Genomic DNA, 22478 nt, shown 5'->3' with positions numbered 1-22478 from the left:
ACTGAAGAGAACCTTTACCTGCAGCACTCCCCCGCCACAGCATGATGGCATCCCTTTTTCTGCTGTAAGAAATGCCCCCAGGTAGACTTTTTTATTCTTTAAACTCTGGGACTGTGTTTTTAAAATGTGGAAGCTGGATTGTTCTTTTCATCTCGTTTTTTTTCCTGCAAGGCGCAGGAGGGTGGTGGCGGGGTGGGTGCTGGCCGAGTGGGTGGCAGGGGTTCCCGCAGCCAGCGGGAGCGGGGTTGGCTGCCCTCGGCGGGTGCTCAGGCAGAACCGTGTGAGGTGGGCGGCTCTTTGTGGGGGGTCTTCAGGTACGGAGGGACTTGGGTGAGCTTTTGGGGATGGTGCCCTTTAAGTTAGGTGGGAGCCTGTCTGGGAACGAGCACTTCTTCAAGCCAAGACGGTGATGGGACCTGATGCGGGGGGGGTGTGGGTGGCTGGGGGATGCTGATGGTTTTCCCTTTATGTAGAAGGGAAAGGTAGATGGGCAAACCACGTTAGAAGATACGGCAGTTTTCCCGGCAAAACTACACGCACAGACAGAACTATCTTCTTTATTATAAAGATACACTATGAGGAACAAACCTGAATGTATACTGAAGCTTGTAATGGTACATGCCAAAAATGTACAGTACTATACATAAAAGTGCATTGTCACAACAGATTAACAGTACATTTCTCTTCCAGAACTGTGAAATTTCCATGTTTTTATTTGTTCTTCGAGAGTGGAAGGAATGCAATGGGAATGCAGCCATACACGAACAGGGAAGGATGCAATGGAAATGCAACAGTACAAGAGCAAGGCTAAAGCTCCTCTAAAATTTAAAGGCACTTTCACATGTACATACTACAGATGTACATTGACACAATTAGGTAACAGTCAACAAGCAGGAAGCTACCAGTACTGCAATTTATCAAACTTGACAGTAAAGGACAATACTGATTGGATTAGGTGTGCAGGAGTTACCCTTTAGTACGTCTGTAGTTGTAGCAGTCTTTCCTGTTACATATCCACTTACTATACTTTTAAGTATCTATAATAACCATCAAACTACACATTTAACTGTGTGAATGCACTAAGTGGATGCATTCACTAAATGCACTGTTTCTAATATTTTCTTTTGCTAAACGATTTCTAATATAAGCATTATGGAGTCCAGTACAGTTATTTAAACATACAAAATTCCCTATGCAATTTAAAGATACAGGTATTCATCTCAATTATGCCAGGTGGGTTAATTTAAAAACGCTAGACTAAAACTGCATGTAAATGAAAGCTGAAATTCCAGTTTGTTCCACTGATTCTAGTAAATTGGGGAACTACTTGAAAATATCTCTGGTCCCAACCAACTGAACAGGCTCTCTAGACCAGCGCCTGTCTGCAGCTGGGGCTGGCCTGGCTTAGGCTCTTGCCCTGCCGTTAGGACTGGGCAGTGGAGTCGAGAGGGCTGGAGGTTCACTGACCGACGCTGCACAGTCCGCCGTGGTGGGTTAAGACTTTGCCCCTAACCTAGACGCACGTGAAGTCTGCGGCTGGATTGCGATGGGTTTGCAAATACCAGGAGCAGTTTGGCTCTCAGAGGCGGTTCATGGGACGCTTTTCACACCTGGGGCTTTGCGTTACCTATCTACAGCCTGTAAACCAGAGCAGGAATAAGTTGCTTCTAAACAACAACAGGAAATTACTCCTGTCACCTCAGTAATTATGTCTATCAAATTTTGTCACTACTCTTCCCCTCCCAAACTCAATTTTTTATGTATAGCAAGTGGTACAACTTCAAGCTTTCCAACAGTGAGATCTTAAGCAACACATGGAAAGACAGATCTTACTTAAAGCCTTAAAGTTGTACTCCTGAAGGTGGACCACAATGGATTTTTTTCCCCATCTTCTTCACTGAAACTTATTTTATGGATTGGATGTCAGAAAATATATTCACAGAAATAATATTATGGCTTACTGTTGCAATGTGCAAAACAGCCGTACGTTTAGTTCACGCCTAACAAAGTTTAACAACAGAGTGCTAAGCAAAGTTGACAGACGTCACTCACGGACATAAGGAAGGTACTGCTTTCTGCCATTTAAAAAAAAGGAGAAGAGGGGGAAGTGGTTATGGAAAACTTTAGTCAGCTTGAATCTAGGCGGTAGAAACTCAGCTGCCTGTCCTGCGACTGACCCCTGCATCGCTGGCAGGAGGTAGTCCCTCTTCAGAGAGTCCCTGTCTTGCTGCCGTCAGCATCACCGAGGACGTGCGCAGGGTGTCTGCGCTGTGCAGGGCAGCCAGCGGAGCTAGGTCAGCTCGAAACTCTGACTACAACTCAAATCACGTCTTTAATTGGACACTGAGCAATAAAGTCAATGGGATACTTTGCTGAATTACTGTGTAGTTGATCCTTTTAATCGCCTATCAGCCTGCCTAATGGACCAACAGATTCACGTACTCCCCAGAGCCTGGCTCACTCAACTATGAACTTTAAATGAATTTCGCTTTTGTGAAAAACGTGGTATCACGGAATGAAGGTCTAGCTTCATGGGAAAAGGTACACTATTACAGAGGACAGCAAAAGGAGTTTCTAGATACTATCCTGGAGATGTGCTTTAGCTGTGACCTGGAATGCTGCTTTTTATCGGTGAGAGTAATGTGATCTCCAGATCCATCCAGCGCTTGTCTCTCGTGAGACTGCCAACAAGAAAGCTAAAACTTGGTGCCAATTGTGAGAATTGTGAGGGTTTGGTGGATTTTTTTGGTGTGTCTTAAATAAGAACTGTGGCCTGAGATGACCTAGACATTCCACACAGACACTTAATCCTCACATGCTAGATTTCAGCTTTTACTAACCTGCTTGAGATTTGGTTTAGTGACCCAGAAATGAGAGGTCCCACCTCCCCTGACCCCCCCGCCCCTTAGTTTTGTGCAGGATCTGTTATTATATAGCTACGGTAAGACCGTGAAGTATGGTACGACGTGGCAAGCTGTTTGTGATCCGTGTTGTTTTTATTACAAATGGTGCAGCATCAAGTTTTCAAGTAAGTCTATGTTTGTTTTTTAAAACGATGCACAATTGTCCAGTTTTTCTTTTAATTGAAACCATACAAAATACAAATGCCCATGTTAATGTAGCTAGTTTCAGACAATACATTCAAAAACACTGAAAAACAAAGCCTCTCCAGTTACAAACATGAACAAATGATGTTATGGAGCCCTGACTTCTATTGTTAATCCATCCCTTTCCCTAGCATACCCCAGCCGGGCACTGTGGGTGGCTGAGCTGTCTACATTGTGCAAGATTTGTCGGCTGGACCCTGGGAAGGAGGGGAAGGCCCTATGCTAGGATTTGTTTTTGGAAGAACAATAGGTTTTGGCCTAAGAGCAGGAGGTTTCAGCTGCACTCCCATTCTAGGGGCCACCATGGGCTTGAAAGTACTCATGGTGTCACTGGAAGAACTAGTGCTACGGCGGATCTGAGGCTCGGAGCTCCTTAAAACGACGCTGTGGAGAGGGCTGAGGGACTCCGTGGAGGTGGCAGGAGTGGGGGTGTTTTTCATTTGTTCCAAGGTGTCCAACACGACATCGGGAGCGTGCTTTGCCGAGCTCTGCCGCTCCAGCTCACGGAGCTCGTTCAATGCCGTGTTCATTGTCTCCTCGATGTCCTGGGTCAGAGCACAGAGAGAGCGGCATGTCATTCGAATTGCTACCGAATGCAAAGCACGGGAGCAGCAGGAAGAGGGGGTGAAAAATGCATGAGTTAATTTGCCATCCTCTCTTTAACAAGTATTACAGTGCTAAAGCCAGCTTCCCCCAGGTTTATTTGAAAGACACGACGATTGACAAGATGGCAGGTTTGGCTGGACATTACAAATATTTAACCTGTTCACATGAGAGAGTAAAAATTATTTTAAAAAATCAATTAAACTAAAACCTGCAAGCCATTTTATGAAGTGATTGTCAGGACAATGGATATTTGCTTAGCAGCATTTTTAACTGTGAAGATTTCTGTCATCTCTTGGGTGCTGACAGCTGTGAAGATTTTAGTCCATTTGCTACCTCTTAGCTGACTGCTCCCCTCATCTAGTGTCCCAGGTGTTCAGGTATTCCCTCACAGGGATTATAAACCAGGTTTTGTAAGGAAATAAAGCTTGTTCGTCTACCAGCTGTTCTCTCCTCATGTTTCTCTGAGTTAAATTTTAAGCACAAAAAAACTGCAAGATGTTGTTCAGTGAGCTTACCTAGGAAATTGTTTTTTTCATCAGGATTTCTGGGACAAATGCTAAAAGAATGCACCAAGACACTAGTTTACCTTTTTTCAGTGGTATTGAGATACACCTGAGGTTAAGTATCTGGTGTTCCCTGCTTGCTCACAGTAACTTTCATGCAGTTTGATCACTAGTCTATGCATCAAAAAAAACCAGCTTAAACCAAACAGCACTGTGTGTGGTTCCAGGAAAGTAAATAAATAACTTATAGTAAAATAAAACAGTAACAACATTTACACTTTCTAACTCTCTAATACACTGCTCAGCTTTCTGACCCAAGCATGACAGTCCCTTCTATCCCTTGTTGGAAGCAGAGTTTGAAAGCAAGCATCACCAGTACGTTAAATTTTAAAACAAGAGTGCCAGCGTTATTGTAAAATACTTCTGCAATCATATTGTACCCTCAAGGTGCCCCCAGTAATCATGTTATACTACCTAGACAAAACGCGAGTTCTGAAGACAGTGGCATCTATTTGCTCAAGATCTGTTACCAGCTCTGTACAACAGACCAATTTGATGATCGAGGTGCTTCCTATTCCATCCTTCTCACCTCTTCACTGCCAGGAATGAGACTGGTGAGTGCTCACACAGGGATAAGATGACCCATCATTTATGCAGGTGCAATGTCTTGCACATCATGTTCTTAGGCACAACTACAAGCATCAAATCAACATACGGTATGAACTATATGAAAACTATGTAAAATGCACAAGACCCTGGAATGTAAATCTGTGCTTTGAATGGCAATGGTCACTACTAGCCAGTCAGAGCACTTTTCTGCAAAGCATAATACCGAGAAATAATTGAACACTAAATTACATGCAAGTTAGAATAGGCCAGCCTTCATCAGAGCACACAGATTTACATAGCTGTTGTAATCATATACTATCCTAGCGTTCTGGGTGGCAGAGGCAATTTCATTATGGTATAACAGGAAATAATTTATTTTTATTGCTACTGCAATGCCTAGTCCCCCTTGTGCTTCTTCTATCCAGGACTCCTTAATGCATCTTCTTTCACATGCACTCTGTTTAAAAAGCTAAGTAGGATATTCGCCTGCACACACGCTCCTACCACTCTATGTGCTCTGCACTATGCTGTTCCCTGAGACTTGCTCCTCAGAAAATCAGAGAGTGACATAAAATAAAAAAGACACAAACCTGAGCTATTGACTCTGGGTCCAGTGGTTTATGGTCATTGAAACCTGTGTACTGACCAGATGATGTAGATCTTCTAATTGGAGGGCTATCAATCTTCTTTAGAGAATCGTGCCTACTGATGTTAGTGAGACTGCCATGTCCAGGTCTACGCCTCCTTTCAGGGCTGTCGGCATTGAGGTTGCGATTTTGAAGGAGGGCTCTGGGACTGCAGTGAGTTGCCAGGTTGGGGGAACTTAGCTCCACGGACGAGTTGGAGAGAGGGTGAGGTGGGTGTACTGGGCAGTGACCGTCACTGCTCCTGCCGGGGCGTCTTAGAGGAGGAGGAGGTTCTGATCTCTTTCTTTGCCTGCACCAATGAAGAAGTGGTTATAGGACAAGTTGCAGTGACCCACCATGAGCACGTGGAGAAGTAATTGCTGTGTTACCTGAGCCGTGAGCAGTACTACTGAAAATGGGTTATGCTCAAGCTTACCTTCCTAAATACACGTCAGAGTGGCGGTCAGTGGGAGAGTTCATGTCCTTTGATGATGACTTGTCCTCAGTTATGGGTCCGCTGCTGGCCTCACTGTCTGCTTTTTGGCTCAGTGTATCTGAGAAAGTATCATCCCTGAACAGAACACACATAGTGAGATGAGAAGTCAGTGAGTTAGGTGTGACAGAGAGCATCTTGGCACTCCCAGATTTTAATCCCCTTAAGAAAAGCAGGCATGTTATAATGCACTGCAGCCCCTCCGTATCTCCAAACATTGCTTATAATCCTTCTGTTTCCTGAGCTCTTTACATTTTGACTGTAACCTTTCTGTAAACAAGAACTTTGTCTCTCTTGGCAAAGCACACACTTAATACTGTAAAAGAAGAGTTCAGGGCTGCATTTCTCCAGCCCTTGCTATCCTGAAGTCAAATGTCAACAATTGCTACAAAGAGATAGTTAAATTAAAATAGGTGCAGCAGCATCCATCTCTTAATGTACTGGGAACATATCCATAAACAAAGTAGCTTGGCCTAGCAGTAGCTTTTGATTAAGAGCTGTCAATTCAGGGCAATGAAGGCAGAGGCATCCGGCATAGAAGGCTAATGCTTAATCTATCTGAGCCTTCAAACCACTGTCCTATTTGGAAATCACTTTGTGAATTGCTTTGGCATGTTTTTACACCCCACCAAGAACCTAGTCACACCAGACACTGCTTACATATCCTGCACCACTATGTACTGGTGAGGGACAAGGCCATCAATTCCATTGTGCCTTCCTTCCCACCAGTCTTCAGATGCTCGGTGATAGAGCAGAAGGGAAGCTCCTTTCTTGAAGGAGAGTTCTCGTGCAGATCTTCCAACGTAGTCAAACTTGGCTATAGCTTCTATGGGCTCGCACTCTGTGTAGGGAGGGAAGAAGAACGGATATCAGATTCCATACCAGCTTACCAGCTCATTTTGGTTTCATAAAACCCATTTATTGCATTTTCTCAGTGCTCATTCTTATTGAGCACAGCTGACAGAAATCAGGTCAGCTTAGGCAGACTTCAGGCAGTAGTTATAATATGTCCCTGACAAAGAAACGTAATCAATCTGTGCCCCAAGTGTGAAACATCTGGGTTGCTTCGCAAGCTGCAGAAAAAATAACCACATCTCAAATGTTACAATAGCTGCTGCTAGGAGAGAGGCCTCTGCCTCCTGCTGCGAGGGCTCCTTCATGGCTGGAAAGTGGGATGGAGGCCAGGCAACGAAGACCTCCGAAAATAAGATGAACAAACCCATATGAATAATCAGAGGTCTGAGGAAGCAGTGTGATAAAGGAAAAGTAAACCGGAGTGCCTTTAACATCCGCAGTGGCAAAGGAAAGAAGACAGGATTTCCCTGTGCATGAGTAGGGATGCTCTGCCTAATTGGGCTACGAGATTTCTGTCTTTTATGTGATGAGTGTGCAGACCTAGTGAAAGCCTAGTGTTTTATACAACGTCGAAGCTTAGTCTTTAATCTGCTTCCTTAACACGCTTTTTGAGTGAGGCAAACAGCTCCAGACCACCTAAGGACGACTTCTCCGCAGGGGCAGTCCCTGTGTGGCCTGAAGTTGCCTAAGGCAGCTCTGCCCGCTCCAACATCCCGAGTTCCTCTGGTTTCTGCAGCGGAGGCTGGTATTTTCTGAAGTCAAACATTGGTTACAGCAGTCCTGGCTAATCTTCCATCAGTATGCTGGTACATTCAGCCTTACACTGGCAATGGACTGCATCCTGTAACCTATGCTTGGGTCAGAAACCTACTGATGTCAGTGAAGGGCCCCTGCTGAATGTCTGCCTGCACGTATCTTCAGAGCTGTGCCCAGACATCAGTGAAACAGCTGTGATTTTAACAACCTCTAGTTTCTTCTGCACAAAACCAAAAGCACCTGAGCTCAAACAGATTAAAATTTGTCACCACAGTCTCAAAACATAAAGAAAAACCTGCAAAATACAGGTTTAAAAATCACACACTTTGTTGACTCCAGTAACTCAGAGTCCTCGAAATGACAAATTTCTTTACATAATTAGAGCAATATTTAGATGGAAATTAACATCTGGGCTAATGACTAGCATAGCAACTTTCTGTCTGGTGCAAATTAAAATCGCTGAGGTTGTAATTCCCCAAAGAACCAGGCTGGTAATGAAAGCCACTGTCCCTTTATGACAACATTTTGCACAGGAATGTCTTTTTAAAATTAACTTCATCCTGCAGCATGAAAACATAATGATAGCACCTTTATTGAGGTTATAGTTTGCAGCTGTTTTTTTTAATAACTTGCCCAGCCTGTGGAAGGCTGTCTTGTGGCTTGCTGCTTCTGCAGTCACGCTAAGACCTCCCATCAGTGACGAACTGCAGGGTGTTTAGGAGTTACAAACCCAGGAACTTTCCAGAGAGGGCATACAGTGGTATGGGGAATTCACTCTTACAAATGCAAAAGTAATGTATGCTGGCAGAAATGACTTCGATTAGATAAACGCAAATACGAATCTAGCAATAACAGTATTAATTCCTGAAAATGCATCGCTACTGGATGGCTCGCTGGCAGGCATTCCCTGGTGGGTGGGTGGGGGGTGATAGGTTTCTTGGTTTTATGCTTTTAAGCAAAGAAAATACAAAGATGACATAGAAATAAATATCCTGGAAAACTGGGGAAACTTTAATGCTGGTGTATTATTAGTGATATATTGTAATATACAATTGTGTTTCATTTCTAGATACTCTATCTACAGTGCATCTCTAACAGAACGTACAGACATGACAAAGTGACTATAGGCATGGAAAGACACTATTGCCAAATGAAAACAAATAAAACTAAACATGCCTGTTTACCGTCCATCGTGTTTAAGAGGGCAATATTAAATCGCATGGCAATAACGTAACACTGACAAAAGAACGCTGTTTTTACACATATCATGCATGTTGCTTGTGGAATTCATTATAAGAAGGTATTACTGGGATTGGGTAGGACTGAAAAGGAGCAGACGTTTGTATGGACACACTGTTCTCAGATTGCAGGTAAATTACGAGTTATGGAAAAATGGGTCAAGAATTCAGAAGCAAAAGCTCCCAGGTTTCAGCAAGCCAGTCACTCACTACTGGGTAATACGTCAAAATGCAAAAAAAAAATCCCAACCAAACAAAAAAACCTTTACAGTAAGTGAGAAAATCCCAAATTTCCTGTACATATTTTCCTTTGACATACTCTGAAGTTAACTGATAATGGTCATGGGTACTGGATTGATTGATAAACCCCTACACTGATTAGCTATGGGATTTTCCATTCCTCTGCTAATTTCGACAGACCATATAGAATCCCACATTTGAGTATACAGGGCTTTTTATTTACTAATTAATGGACTAAACTAGAAATAGTTCTATCTCCCTCAGTGGAATTACACTAATCTAAGTGTGGTGCATGGTGGGCATCTGTTTTTTGTATCCTTCCATTGCCTGCAAGACTCACATACGTTCCCAGAGGTCTGAAGGAAGTTGCCTCACTGGAACCAACTGTACGAACTGGTAATGTACCAATAATGGATGTGACTTTTCGACATGTTCGTTAGATTGCCTGGGTAACAAATCCTGCCTCCTCAGGGAGGAGTGCCCAGTAGATCTCACACAGTTTTCTTAACAGAAACAAAAATAAGTTCAGACAGGTTTTACTATTTTGAAAGGGGCATTTTCTTTGCTTGAATGTTGCTTTTACATGGAGAGAACTTTCCTATAGCAAACAGTACTGAGACTGTACTTAAATAGTAATTCACCTTGTTACAGGTCAAGCCTTAATAGTTAAAACCAAAGTACCATGACAGTTCCTCCTAGAAAGAAATGCATTTTGAAAAGCTAAGCCATTTAATATCAAGGTTACTGAATGACAGACAAGCATTTCCAGAAAAGCAAAGGTGATGAAAGCTAAATCTGGAATCTGTAACTCAAATTCTGTGTGGTACTGAATGTCTAAGAGTAAAATTGACAGCTTGGAGGGAAATGTAATTGCATTGCTCTGTCCATACCTGGGGGCATTCGCCTATAACAGCAAGAAGTATTTGATGACATATAGGATCTCACCAGCTATCATCTCTAGTGATTCAGGCAATGATATGGAAGTGAAAAATTAGGACAAACTGAAGAACTGTGGGAAAAGCTTGAGGGACTCTGTTAATCATCCAGCTCTGTTCTCACTTTTTTAATCATGACCCCCAAAGTTTGTATGATTACTACCACCATTTGATGACACATTATGTTGCAGTGCGCTTAAAAATCACGGTTTGATGCCAAGTAGAGCTGTCCAGATCCAACAGCTTGGGAGAGCAGAAAGGGCAGAGGAAACATAAGTGCTAATTGTAATTTTGGGATCGGAGCGCCAGATGTAGTACTAACCTCCCTACAGAGGTGACAGCCCTGAAGTGGCACTGCGCTGCCCTCTATGCCTCAGGACACAAGAGCTAAGGAAAAGAGGGGAGACCATCCCCTGCGCTTTTTTTTGGGGCAGGGGGAGGTTGCTGTGGCTCTGCTCTGCTCTTCCTCAGTTCTCCCAGATGTACCCTGGCTGTCGGGAATAGAGTACGTCCTTGAACTCCCTGGGAAGACGCTGTCTCCCAGTATGTTTATCCTCTTCTGCACTCCTTCAGAGAACAGTGGCTTTGCAATTTCAAAGTCCTGTCCTCAGGACAGCAGTTCTCCGACTGGGGAACAGCAAAAGCAAAGAAATGTTGCAAGGTGTTGACAGAAAAGAATTTGGCAAAATGTTGATCACAGCATGCGCTACTGAAAAGCGGGACAATTACCATGTGTTGGGGACACAACAATAACTTACAGCCTTACGTGTCCCTGTAATTTTTGTTTCCAGCAGAACCACCATCTCAATTTTTACCCTACGTTTATGAGATATCTATGAACAGTATGATATCACTTGTATGTATGTTTTCCCAGGAGAAACCCATCTGTCTAACTTCCTCAGGAAACTCTCCCTTACTTCCTTTGAAAACAAACCTAGTCACCCTTTTCCATATGCCTCCAACAAGAATAAAAAATCTCCAGCAAACTGAAGGTAAAGGAAATACGCTAAAAACTGCTTCAGCAAAACATGAACGATATCCTTTGAAACTTTACTGCAGAGGCACTTTCAGGTAAAGGTTCTTCTGCAGCAAAATTACAGATAGATTTTTTTTGTGCCTCAGCTTGAATACAAATGTTCTGAACTTCACAAATTAAATTTCATTTCCAGATTTAGGAGAAAGAAGAAACTTATGTGTTTTCCTTAATAGGGATAATTCCTGCACATTTAAAAAAGACTGAAAACACTTCAGTAAAATGCATCTCCTTCCCTCTTCTCTTTCCAGTGACCATCAGAAATACATTAACACCAGTAACTTTAGGAAAAAAAGACAATTTATATGCTTAAAATTAAGCAGTTATGAAGTATTTATATGCTCAATTATAAGTTCCAGCCTTCTTTTCCCCAAGCTACCAGATTTTACCTCTGCAGACTAAATTTATTTTTTAATTTTTAAAAAGTCTTGTTTTCTAAATTGTAATTAAACATTCCTAGTGCTACTGAGCCAGCCCCTACAGATGGGTTTATTCTAGTAGGCACAGAGAGATTCACTTGTAGTTTAACTTTATACAGCAAGTAATTCTTATAACAACAATAAGTAAAGTAGAAAAATAAATCCCTTCGCTTTTGATCATAGCCTCTGGATTATGTTTCAATAACCCTGTAATTCCTACGGGGTTAGCTGCTTGGTCTTGTGTATGTATACAACATTCTACATTAAAACTAATCAGATTTTCAACATTAAAAAAAAAAATTACATTTATAGAATCTGCTTCTTCCATCTCCTAACAGAGGGATATAGGTATGAACCATGTGTCCGATGAATACAGCAGCAATGCTGTGCCTCCCTTTCTCTCTCTCCACATATATCTGGCAGTGATGCATCCAGCTTATAATCAATGAATCAATCACATTAAACCCCCAAAGGACTCCAGACTCTTTAGTGGAAACTTTTTTTTTTGTCCACCACAGGTCAATCAGTGACTCTCATGAAGTTCAATGGGCAAACTGAAAAATTCTCACCTACTCTCATATTTGGTACCAAGAACATTTTATAAAAGAAATTGTCCAAAGGACGAACACATGAATGTATGTGCAAAGAGGTGGTGAATGGATTTAATTTAAAGCCTGTAACCTACATTAGAAAAATGTGCTATTATAATGGAAAGCTGTATCCATGGAAAAAAAATGGGTTAGAGTTTGCAGGCTGAGAACCGAAGGCCAACACTGTTTTGTACATGATTCATGCTTGTTAATCTTTATCTTTGCAGCAGTATTTCCCTAGATTACGAATATTTTTGTGCTAAGAATTATTTCGCTGTAAACACAAATGTCTGCTTCCTTTCAGCACTGAATTGATTAAAAAGGTGCGATGGGGCAACTAGAATTAAATTGCTGGCCAATCTGGTGAACAAAAAGCCATGTCTTGAGCAGTTAAATCTTTTAACAGAACTCTGCCCTGTTGAGGGCTACTCTCTTCAGGGTTTGTCTCCACCAATGACACAGTCGTAACCCAGGTAGCACCACAAGAGGAATGTAAAACTGTTATTATAACAACAGTGTTGGGGCAGAGACCATGATTATTGAGGCACAGGTGATGCACTATGCGATGCCATGGTCCTGCTCCTCTGGATCCTGCTGATGTTTTAATCCTTCCTAGGCATGGTTTTGAAGTAACAGCTTTTGATTGCTGCTGAAAAGCTGCACTTCTTTTCCATGCCCACTCGGGCCTTTATCCCTCAGTTTGGTCACGGGACCCCAAAGTTGATCCCAATATATCGAACTGGTGTGTCACCTGCATTTCACTACTTCACTTGTGCTCTAAATGAGAGACAGACAGACTTCTTCAGCTTCCACTCTTGCCTCATACCTCCAATGGAAGAAGGAGCTGTTATAAAGTATAGCTATACTGTCTTGGAAAAATAAAGTGCAATTATAAGTTTGTTCACACCATTTAGCGGAGCCGTGTTATATAAAGATGGTGGGTTTAGCTCTACAGAGCTCGTCAAGAGGAACCCACGTACAGGCTGTCTTATAGAACTGTCAGTATTCCCTACCGCGGGTGCAGGCATGGGTATACACCCCAGGCAGAAGAATAACATTGACTTCTCTCCTCTCCTCATTTTTTTCCCCCTTCTGTGATGCCTGCCCACCCAACTGTCCCTCCTCTTCAAACAGCTGCATGATAGACTCTGCCTGCCCCTCCTCACTGCAGCAAAGGGGAAGAGACAGGCAATCTGTCTCTGACAGCTTGTCTACGTGACAAAGCAGACGGGTACAGCTAGAGTGGAACTATTGTTTACATTGTCCTGTGTGCAATGGGACCAGTGTAGTCAGATTTTCTATAGATACACTTTCCTGTTCCCCTTCCCTATGGCAATCGTCCCAGCTCCTAACCTGTATCCCTTATGACATCCTTTTTTTAAAAAAAAAATTCCTTCTCTGCTGTAGCTTTTCCTCCCCTTTCCCCCTCTCTTTCTCTTCCTCTTCCTCTTTCCACACATCCTCTGAGATGGACAAGGGGCAGCTTTTGTTTCTGCTGGTGCTGGTGCTAGTGCACGTGTGCTGGTTGCTCTGTCCGGGTTGCCTGCTGGCCAGCTATGTGGTGAGCTCACACTGCAGCTCTTCTCTACAGGGACGGTTATTCTTAATCCTTCACCTCTAACTGGCTACTAATTGTCAGGAAAATGGTAGTTATTTAACAGTTCTGACACCTCTTTCCATCTGTTACATTTGCTTGAAACTGGGCAGAAGTTACTGGGAGGGACATCTGAAGGATGGTCCAACCAAAATATGTCACAGTCAAACACACCTTTAGGAAACCTGGTTAAAAAGAATTGATATAATAGAGATACATCAAATTTTTCATGGATATCTATTGTACCCAGAACTGTAAATGTGATTAGTATTTATAGCAAATTACTATTGTTCAGAAGTTTCACTGTGGGGGGTACACACATGTTTTTCAGTAGTTATAAATCCTTTAGATGGAATAGCTTTTAAATTCATATCAAAATACAGCCCAATGAATGGCAAATATCCCTTAGTTGAAATATTTAAAAACACACTTTTGGTAAGTTTAGCTTTTGCAGACAAAAGATAGAGAGTCACTAAAAATGTAACTTTATATCAGAAAATAATATGTGCTGACTGAAATAGTTTCTCTCTTGCCCTTCCTGTGACTGGACAAATCAAGAGAGAACAAGGAAACAGCTGGTCAAACACAGATGAAGCAGAGTGAAAAAGCACACAAACAGAGATTAAAGAAGCTGGCTTTGCTACAGACCACCAGGACTAAAATCCTCTTCTTTCAAATAAGACACGATTAGGAAAGGAAGAAGGTCTCCCGCATGAAACACCTGTAAAACTTATTCCTATCAAAGGCACAGTAATGTAACAGACATACCGTCTTCACTGGTATGGGGCTCTGTACTAGCGTCCTGGTCCACTTCCTCTAATGTACCATGTTCGCTGTATGGGCTGTCACTGAAGGGAAAGAAAAGGTTGCGCAGAGAGGGAAACCACAGCATGAAAAGGATGCTTTGGTGGGCATTAAACCCCAGTCCCTTTCTTCCCCAGTCCACTGGGGGCAACTGATATCTTCCACACATATCAAAAATATGCCACCCCCATGACATTATTTAAAGTTATTCTTATAAAGTTATAAAGTTATGTGCAACATAATTCTCATGACATGCTATGAATACACAATTCCTGAAGAAGTCTACACACCTCTCCTTCAAACAACATCTTCAGTTATTAAGAAGTTCCCAGAACCTTTGAATCCTTTCATTTATGAAAAGGGTGTGTGTGTTGCTAAGAGAGGAAAGGAGCAGGGGGAAGGTATCATAAACTGAAATTTGTTAAGATGCTTCACAATCAGAAAGGCAGTTTCTGGCTGTGTGCTCTGCAGAGTACACATGGAATTCTGGCTGTGTCTGGCTGAACACAAGGGTAGCTTTCTCCACAAAATGTTGTAGGGAACCTCATAGTAATTGCCTTTGCTTCATGTTTTTTACAGCTAACATTTTCCTATGTGAACCTAAATGCTCTTCTCATTTATCTTCATACTTCTATTTGTGTGCAAAAGTAATTCTGTATCAGAGGAGTTATCCAGACAACCAGTCTAATGATTTTGTTAAGGAGATAGAAGAGTAATATTCTGACTTACCAGTAGTCATCTCCAGCCATGCATTTTTCATACACTGGGCCATCAAGTTCTTTAGCATCCGGAAAAATAGCCTCATGATGGATGATGATAGTTTTGATTATCTCATTCACATGTGCCTGACAAGACACCTGGTCTTGTATGTCTGGAACAGGCATCAGGGTTGGCCCAAAACAAATAGCCAGGTTGTATGGATCCATCATGTTTTCATCACTGTACTGTGAAAGGCTGTTATAATAGAAAAATCAAGAAAAATGGACTTTTCCACTGTTACTAACCTTATCCTGAAAACTGGAGAAACTTTATTTTCCATCACAACTTAGAGATTTCCAGTTTTCCTTGACACTTAATCCCACATAATGCAACAAACAAAAAAAGGGGATTTCTTCAATAGGCTATACACATTATAAAGTAAGTTTATAGCACATATATGCATGTATGTGTTCCTACACTATTGTGTTTAGTGTACACTGACTTAATGGGCTAATGTAGAATGCATCGACTGCTGCTGCTTCTGTCTCATCAGTGCTTATCCTTGGAGGCTCACGTGAACTGGATCCAAAAGGGATCATGCTTATCATTTCTCATCAGACCCTGATGCATCTCGCCCACCAACTGGCTATATAACTTAGGCAGACCAAATTGTTTTCCGGAGGTAGCTAAGTTCCTGGATCTTGCAAAGGCTCTTGTGACTTCTGGTTTCGTTTTTACCATACGACCTAAAATCCCTGAGCACTTTGCTTTCTGCCCACAAACTCCCACAGGGGTTTCATTTTAGAAGCAACCAAACAAAAGGCTTTGATTGTTCCTATTAACCAACTTTTGCAAGGTCTCCTTTCCTCCAGAGAATTCAACATTACTAGTTTTCAATTCTGATTTTAAATGAAAAGTTGCTCTTTATTCCAGTGTTTAAAAGCATTGGCATTTCTAGTGGAATTGCTGGCTGTGCAGGGCCAAACAGAACCTGAAGCACTGGGATGCCCTTTACCTCAGTGTTGTTCTGCACTCTGAAGCAGCATATGAATTAGTATGTGTGGTTGTGTTTAAATACAGCATCATATTCCCTTTAGAAAGGAAATTTTATGGAGTGTACATGTACAAACAATACAAACTGAAGAGGCAAACCTTCTAAATGACTCCATAAATAGCTTGTAAAATTAATCATGCTGTCCTCTTTCTTATGCCATGATTTGTTATCATATCCTGTGTGTTAATTGGAGACATCTTGTTCTACTGATTTATAAGGTGGTTCTTGCACCTTTATATGTGTGCAAGAATGTACAAAATATAATCATGAAACGTGAAGTTCTGCTGGTGGCTGGTAACATGTGGTGCTCCTCAGGGCTCAATATGGAGGCTGATACTGTTCAACATCTTCATGAATGGCCCAGACAACAGGATGGAGCACACACTCAGCCAACCTACAGATGATGCCACACTGTGGGGGACAGCAGATATGCTAAAGGGCAGGGTTACCATTTAGAAAGACCCTGACAAGATGGAGGAATGGATGAACAGGGATTTCATCAAGTTCAACAAGGATGAATGCAAAGTCCTGCCAGTGGGATGAAATAATCCCATGTATTATTACAGTCTGGAGCTGACTGTTAGAAATCAGCTCTCAAGGAAAAGCACTGAGAAAAGCACTTCTTGGACAAGAAGTTGGACGTGATTGAGCAGTGTGTCTTCCAGCGATGAAGGCTAGTTACATATGCGTCTGTATTAGGAAAAGCAAAGCCAGCAGGTCAAGCGAATTGATTATTCCCCTTACACTTGGTGCTCATGAAGTCAAGACAAAGACTTAAGCAACTTGATCTAACTTTAGAAGCTTTGAGCAGGATGCTAGACCAGATGAGGTCAAGCCATGAGGTCTGATGACTTCATGTGGCCAGGCAGGCCTAACTGCATATGCAAAAACCAGAACTAGATTTCCAGAAAGTCAAACTATGGGAACATTCTTCCTGTGGATGCACCAGGAGCAGTTTGGAGGCATATGAGATTTAGCCTGCTTTCTGAATTGCATTCCTGTGGAGAGCACAGGTGTAGCTAACGTGACCACGTAACAAGTACAACCTCGTACTTGTACTTGTACTTGTACAAGTACAAGTACAACAACTCTAGTCAATCTGTATGTCTAAGTAGAGGAGAAGCTGCAATATAAGTCTATGAGATATTTACACAGTGTCACTATAGAGCGATGAATTCATGTTTTCAACGAAGGGTTATTTTCACAAAACTTTAGATCTCTGGCCCTCTTTTAAATATTGCTTGAAAGTGGTTCAGAAATTACTAGAAGAAAGGAAAAGGGAACAGCTGTGAATACAGGCACGCACACATAACGTGGCTGCAAAGACCCTGTTTCTATAGGAACAGACAGGATGGATGAAATGGGGAAGGTCACAAAGACAGAACGAATCAGCAGAGGGCAAATTTAGAAAAAAAAGAGGAAAAAGGCAATATGAAAACAGATATATCAGGAAACAGACAATATGGCAGCAGAAAGAGAAGAGCTAGAATCAGGGTAAAGTGCACAAGAAGCAAAATTTGCAGTGAAAATACTGGGGTCAGCAAAACCGGAGAGGGCTGTGAAGGACTGGAGGAAGAAAAACAACGCAATTGCCCAACCTGTCTTTTATTTTCTCTTTGAGAATGAAGAAGTTTTTCTGGGATGATGAACACACAAACACCCCTTTCCCTTTCTCACACAACCCTTCTTCCAGCAGATGCCTGTGTTTTGCAATGTGAGAACCAAGCTACTTTATATCAAAGCATACACAGGGGATGTATATTCTCTATACTGGTAGCCCTATTACCAGAAAATAGAAGTGGCAACACAAGTCTCACCCTGGCATCAAATAAGTAGCTTGTAGTACCTGTGCTGCTTGAATATACTGTTTATTTTTCCTGTCAGGAGATTAAAATCAGCTTGACATAAGGAAAAAAATTTATACTTCTAAATTACGTAAATTATTTTTAATGTAGTTACAGTTTGTATTTGTTATTTTTCTCATCAGCTTATTTTGTTATCAGCTTTAATGCTGCAGCCTGCACTCCCCATTTCAGACAACACTTTAATCTGTCTTATTACAACCTTGCTCAGTTTTGGACAAATGGAATTCTAATTTGAATGAGAACTGGTGTTTTCCTTCTGTTTTCATTGCCAATTAGAAGATCATCTTTTGTGTTAAATGGACCTTAAATGTAAATTTTACATAGAGTATGAGTAAACCCAAAGAACTTCAATACCAGCAGAGGACGGCAGATAAAGATACAGTACCTTGGGGAATGATAAAGCACTTACTGGTTGAGGAAGGCGAAGAGGTATCTCATCACTATAAGGACCGACCTGGGCAAAGTAAGGAGGAGTTTGCGGATGTGAAGAGCCCTCTCATAGAGATTGTCTATTCCTGCAAACAGAAGAAAGTATTTTAAATTCCCTTTCATATGATCGTCTAAAATAGTATTCAGTCAGTTTACTCAATTTACTTTGACTCCTTGCTATCACGTGTCCCTAGCCAGTATCTTCTCATTTTGGCCTATTAGAAAAATAAGATCTAAAAGTCCTTCTCCCTCTCATTAAAACCACACAATTTAAAAGTAACATCTTTAAATATAAGAAGTCACAAATCTGCCTAAGTCAAACCCTGTGCCACCTGCTGAGCTAGACAGCTCACAAAACCACAATATCAGTACATAAATCCAGGGAACCAAGGAGAGATGTTTGCCATCAGTTTCAAATACAGATTCATTCTCTTTATTTGAATGTTCACATCAGATATAATATTCCAATCACCAAGCTTCTCTAATGAGTTTTCTTAATCAAATGTCCAGCTATAACTCTCTTAATGGCAAAGTAGAATAAAGGCCTTATGTTTTACAGTGTGTAAGTAACAAACACAAAGATCACATGTATTTTCCCAAATGATTTTATAGCAGTCCGCCAAAATTCTTCTGAAGTGGGCAAAACAAGGTCAGCTTAATAAAAGCATCAGTTCCTAATGTCTTATAACAAGGATGCGTTATCTTCTATGTCGGTCAGAAAGATTATGTGGCTTCAAGTGGGGTAGTGATGGGATAAAAGGATAAATTGTTTTCCAAAATAAGTAATATCTCAATTTTTTACTCAATGTGTTTTCTGTGTAAATGACACTGTTAGAAACAACCTAAAATTTCAGTAATGCTTTTTACATCAGCCAAGAAAGAATGCTGCAATTAACAACATCTAGGGGAAATCTTAACAGACTACATGAGAAACACTGTCCAGTGGCACTGAAATGGATATTCAAAAATTTGGAAATGAGAAACAGGAGCTGATTCCAATAGCCGAAAAGCCATTTGTACCACAAAATGTAGTATTTAACAGCACACATTTAAAGTAATTACTTACATAAAAACATGCTAACTGTAAACAGAGTTCCTGGTGTTTATTTGTGCTCTTTGGTATGGCTATTTCTAGCAATCAGCATTTATTCGTAGATGCAAAATGTGTGTTGACTTACGTTTCTTAGAAGAACAACTGGTGTCTAGTAATTAGCATTTTGGTACCAAGAACTAAGCATATGCTGAGCATGTCAGCAGCAAGACTTCTGTTTACCACACAGAAGTGCTGTACTTCATTAGGAAATGCCAGTATAGTAAACTAAGGGGGAAAACCTGTTCCCACACTTGCATTTACGGGAGATCCCACTGGCTCAGCACCACTAGTGTGCTGGGGAACACAAGATTTTGGGATGCGGTGAAGCTCAGCTCCTTGGGAGTTTCTGCAGAACGAGAACAGCCCACCACCACTTGCATAAAGGAAGCCCATTGGATTGTGGTATTTACTGCGGGAGCAGCAAAGTGAAACTCCTGTGGGAGGTAAAATCCTATTCCCTAGCAGAGTGGCTGAAGGCTGGAACGGTGTCCCTGGTGAGATGCCACCGACTGTTGTGGAGCTGGTGGGGAAGACTGCTGACAAGTTGTATAATTTATAATCTAATGAGTCACACTGAACCCAAACTCTAGCTGAAAATCAGTTCAAGGCATTACACTTTCTCTAGTGGAGTATGGGACTCGAAATTCATTTGTATGTTTCTGTTAAACCGGGACTGCATGAATCAAGAAGTAGTATTCCTGGTTACTGGTTAAGAACTGGAGTCCACGGCAGGGACGTGCTAAGCCTGGGAGCTGCTCGCACAGGAAGGATCTGCAGAGCAACCACAATTCTCCTCTCCCTTTCCAGTGCATACCACATCTTGGAGACGCCACTGCTACGTACCCTCACTTCTGCACCATAGTGCCACACTGCTGTTCTGCACAGCCCACAGGCACCAGTTTTAGTGCAAGGCCTTTCTCCACCTGCCTAAACTAAGCAGCTCTCCAGAACTAACTGGAAGGAGCCTGACCGTATCTGCAGTTCTCGATCTTCCAACAAAGCAGCTGCTGTTAGAGCTAGTCTCCAGCTCAGCCGACCTTCCCCCGACAAGCCTGTCTCTGCGTCTCTGTACACAGAGGTGTAGGTCTGGGTGGTTTTGAGCCTGTGTGCGTGTGCAGAGGTGGATTTTCTATGGAGTGGGGCTGAGGGAGGAAGGCCCAAAGGCGCTCTGGTTACATCTTTCAACACTCCCGCCTCAGCAGCACTGCTGTGTGCTGCTGTGGCACAGCTCCTCTCCAGCCTGCGTGCTGGACGTGGGAAGCTGGAGGGAAGTGGTGATGCAGCACCAGGACCTGCCTTCTGCATTAGAGCCTTTCCTGGCTAATGCCTTGTGCTGCAGACCTGCCTCTTCCAGCCAGTTCCAGAGACTGGCCCTGGACCAGGTTCAGTCATCGCTGAACTCAAATCAGACCCGAGAAATGCACTGGCTGGGCTCCCAGGTGGGTCCAGAAGCTCCTTCCAGCAGTGTGCTGCCTGTCCGGATGCAATAGCTCTGTTTAAAGTAGTGAGCTAAACCAGGATGGGGCACAGTCTTGAACACTGGCAGGCAGCTACCACACAGTAGTTATCACACTCTCCGATGTGCTTGTGGTGTGTGCCAACTACAACTCTTCCACGCAGTTCCTACACATGGCTCACAGGATGCATGAGCCAGGAACTGGTCCCAGTAGGCAGCACGGACATGGCAGAGCAGGTACAGAGAGTGTGGCTGTACGGCCATGTGTTGAGCTATCCCAGCTGCCCTACTAGGAGCATGATCAGTACTAAGTACTAGCAGGTCGCCTCTATCCTGAAGCAGTTACAAGCTATACATGCTGGAATGAGGTGTGTGTATTTCCAATACCTTCCCAGTAACCCGGTCCCAGTTTCCATGAAAGCCCCTTTATTGAAAATCCAAACTACTGCCAAGTGGTAAATTCATGTGCTTTCCATGTTATTTCAAAAGGCTTGTTTTTCCTTCTCAGCACCGATTTGGTTTAAAGGAGATAGGTAATAAAGTTAGGTGTTTGCGTGCTGCTTTTAAATGAGGAGCCAAATTTCATAGCTGCTTGTGTGTATGCAGTGCGTGAGTGTTTGGGTACGTAGGAAAGAAGGAATGAATACAGAGCAATCTTTCTGCATCCAGGCAGAAAGAATTTGCAGCTCTGCTGCTTCCCATGCAGAGGGAAGAGAAAGCATTGCTTTGCCTCCGCTGCATTTGCTGAAGGGAGCCTCGGGGCAGAACGGCCGTCCAGGCTACAAGCTGGTTGCTGCGAGAAACCACTGGCAATACTAACATTGCAGAAAGCTGGTTGTGGCTCCCCTCTCATGGCACTTCTGTTGGAGGCCCTCTTTTCATTACTCTGATTTTCAAGAACTGTAATTAGCCCTACCTCAGCGCCCGGTGAGGTATTACCCATTTCTCAGCTAAGAAAACTGAAGTGCTGATATTACATGACTTGTCCCAATAATGCAATTAGCTGCCAAGCAGAAATAGAAATCAGGGGATTTGAAAACTGGTTCATTACTCTAATGATACGATGAGACTCACATTCCCAAACACAAGCAACAGGACAAGCCTCTGGCAAGGCCAAGCACAGTCAGAACTAGTGTGCTTTTTCTGACTATGCAGTGAAGGAGGGAAGGGAGATCTGTGTGAAGGACACATGAATATCAACCACAAATCAAGACTACCGTCAGGTAAATATCACAAATAGAAATGGTTATTATTTTCTAGTTCCCAGTTCTCAGAGCAGAGCAAAACTTTTTGAGCCTGACACTCCTGCCTTCCAGACCCGTCTCAGCCATGGGGGTCAAGCCCACAAACAGGAGAGTTTCCTGCCAGCCAGACGAGAAGGTGTTTGGCATGGGAACACTGTGCTCCTGTCAAAGTGGAGCTGCAGTGCAGCCCAGAGCACAGGAGACATTTGTGGGGTGAAACAAGAGAAGGG

At 42.5% G+C, this 22478-nt stretch overlaps 1 protein-coding gene across 3 annotated transcripts in view; it reads right to left on the bottom strand.

Annotated features, from left to right (window-relative positions):
* Positions 1 to 547: 547 nt before the first annotated feature.
* Positions 548 to 22478, bottom strand: part of SRGAP1 (SLIT-ROBO Rho GTPase activating protein 1) — a 153570-nt gene continuing 131639 nt past the window's right edge. For all 3 annotated transcript variants that reach the window (XM_072862809.1, XM_072862827.1, XM_072862817.1), the window contains 7 exons: positions 18436 to 18541; positions 15138 to 15362; positions 14373 to 14452; positions 6605 to 6785; positions 5888 to 6022; positions 5416 to 5761; positions 548 to 3652 (listed from right to left, as the gene is read on the bottom strand). In XM_072862809.1, the coding sequence (XP_072718910.1) occupies positions 3275 to 3652; positions 5416 to 5761; positions 5888 to 6022; positions 6605 to 6785; positions 14373 to 14452; positions 15138 to 15362; positions 18436 to 18541 (1451 nt within the window). In that variant the 3' untranslated portion in view covers positions 548 to 3274. The remainder of the gene's footprint in view (positions 3653 to 5415; positions 5762 to 5887; positions 6023 to 6604; positions 6786 to 14372; positions 14453 to 15137; positions 15363 to 18435; positions 18542 to 22478) is intronic.

This window comes from Ciconia boyciana, chromosome 1, assembly GCF_034638445.1.
Source record: "Ciconia boyciana chromosome 1, ASM3463844v1, whole genome shotgun sequence".
Classification (NCBI taxonomy): domain Eukaryota; kingdom Metazoa; phylum Chordata; class Aves; order Ciconiiformes; family Ciconiidae; genus Ciconia; species Ciconia boyciana.
The sequence above is the reverse complement of the archived record's forward strand: the minus strand, read 5'-3'. Positions and strand labels throughout refer to the sequence as shown.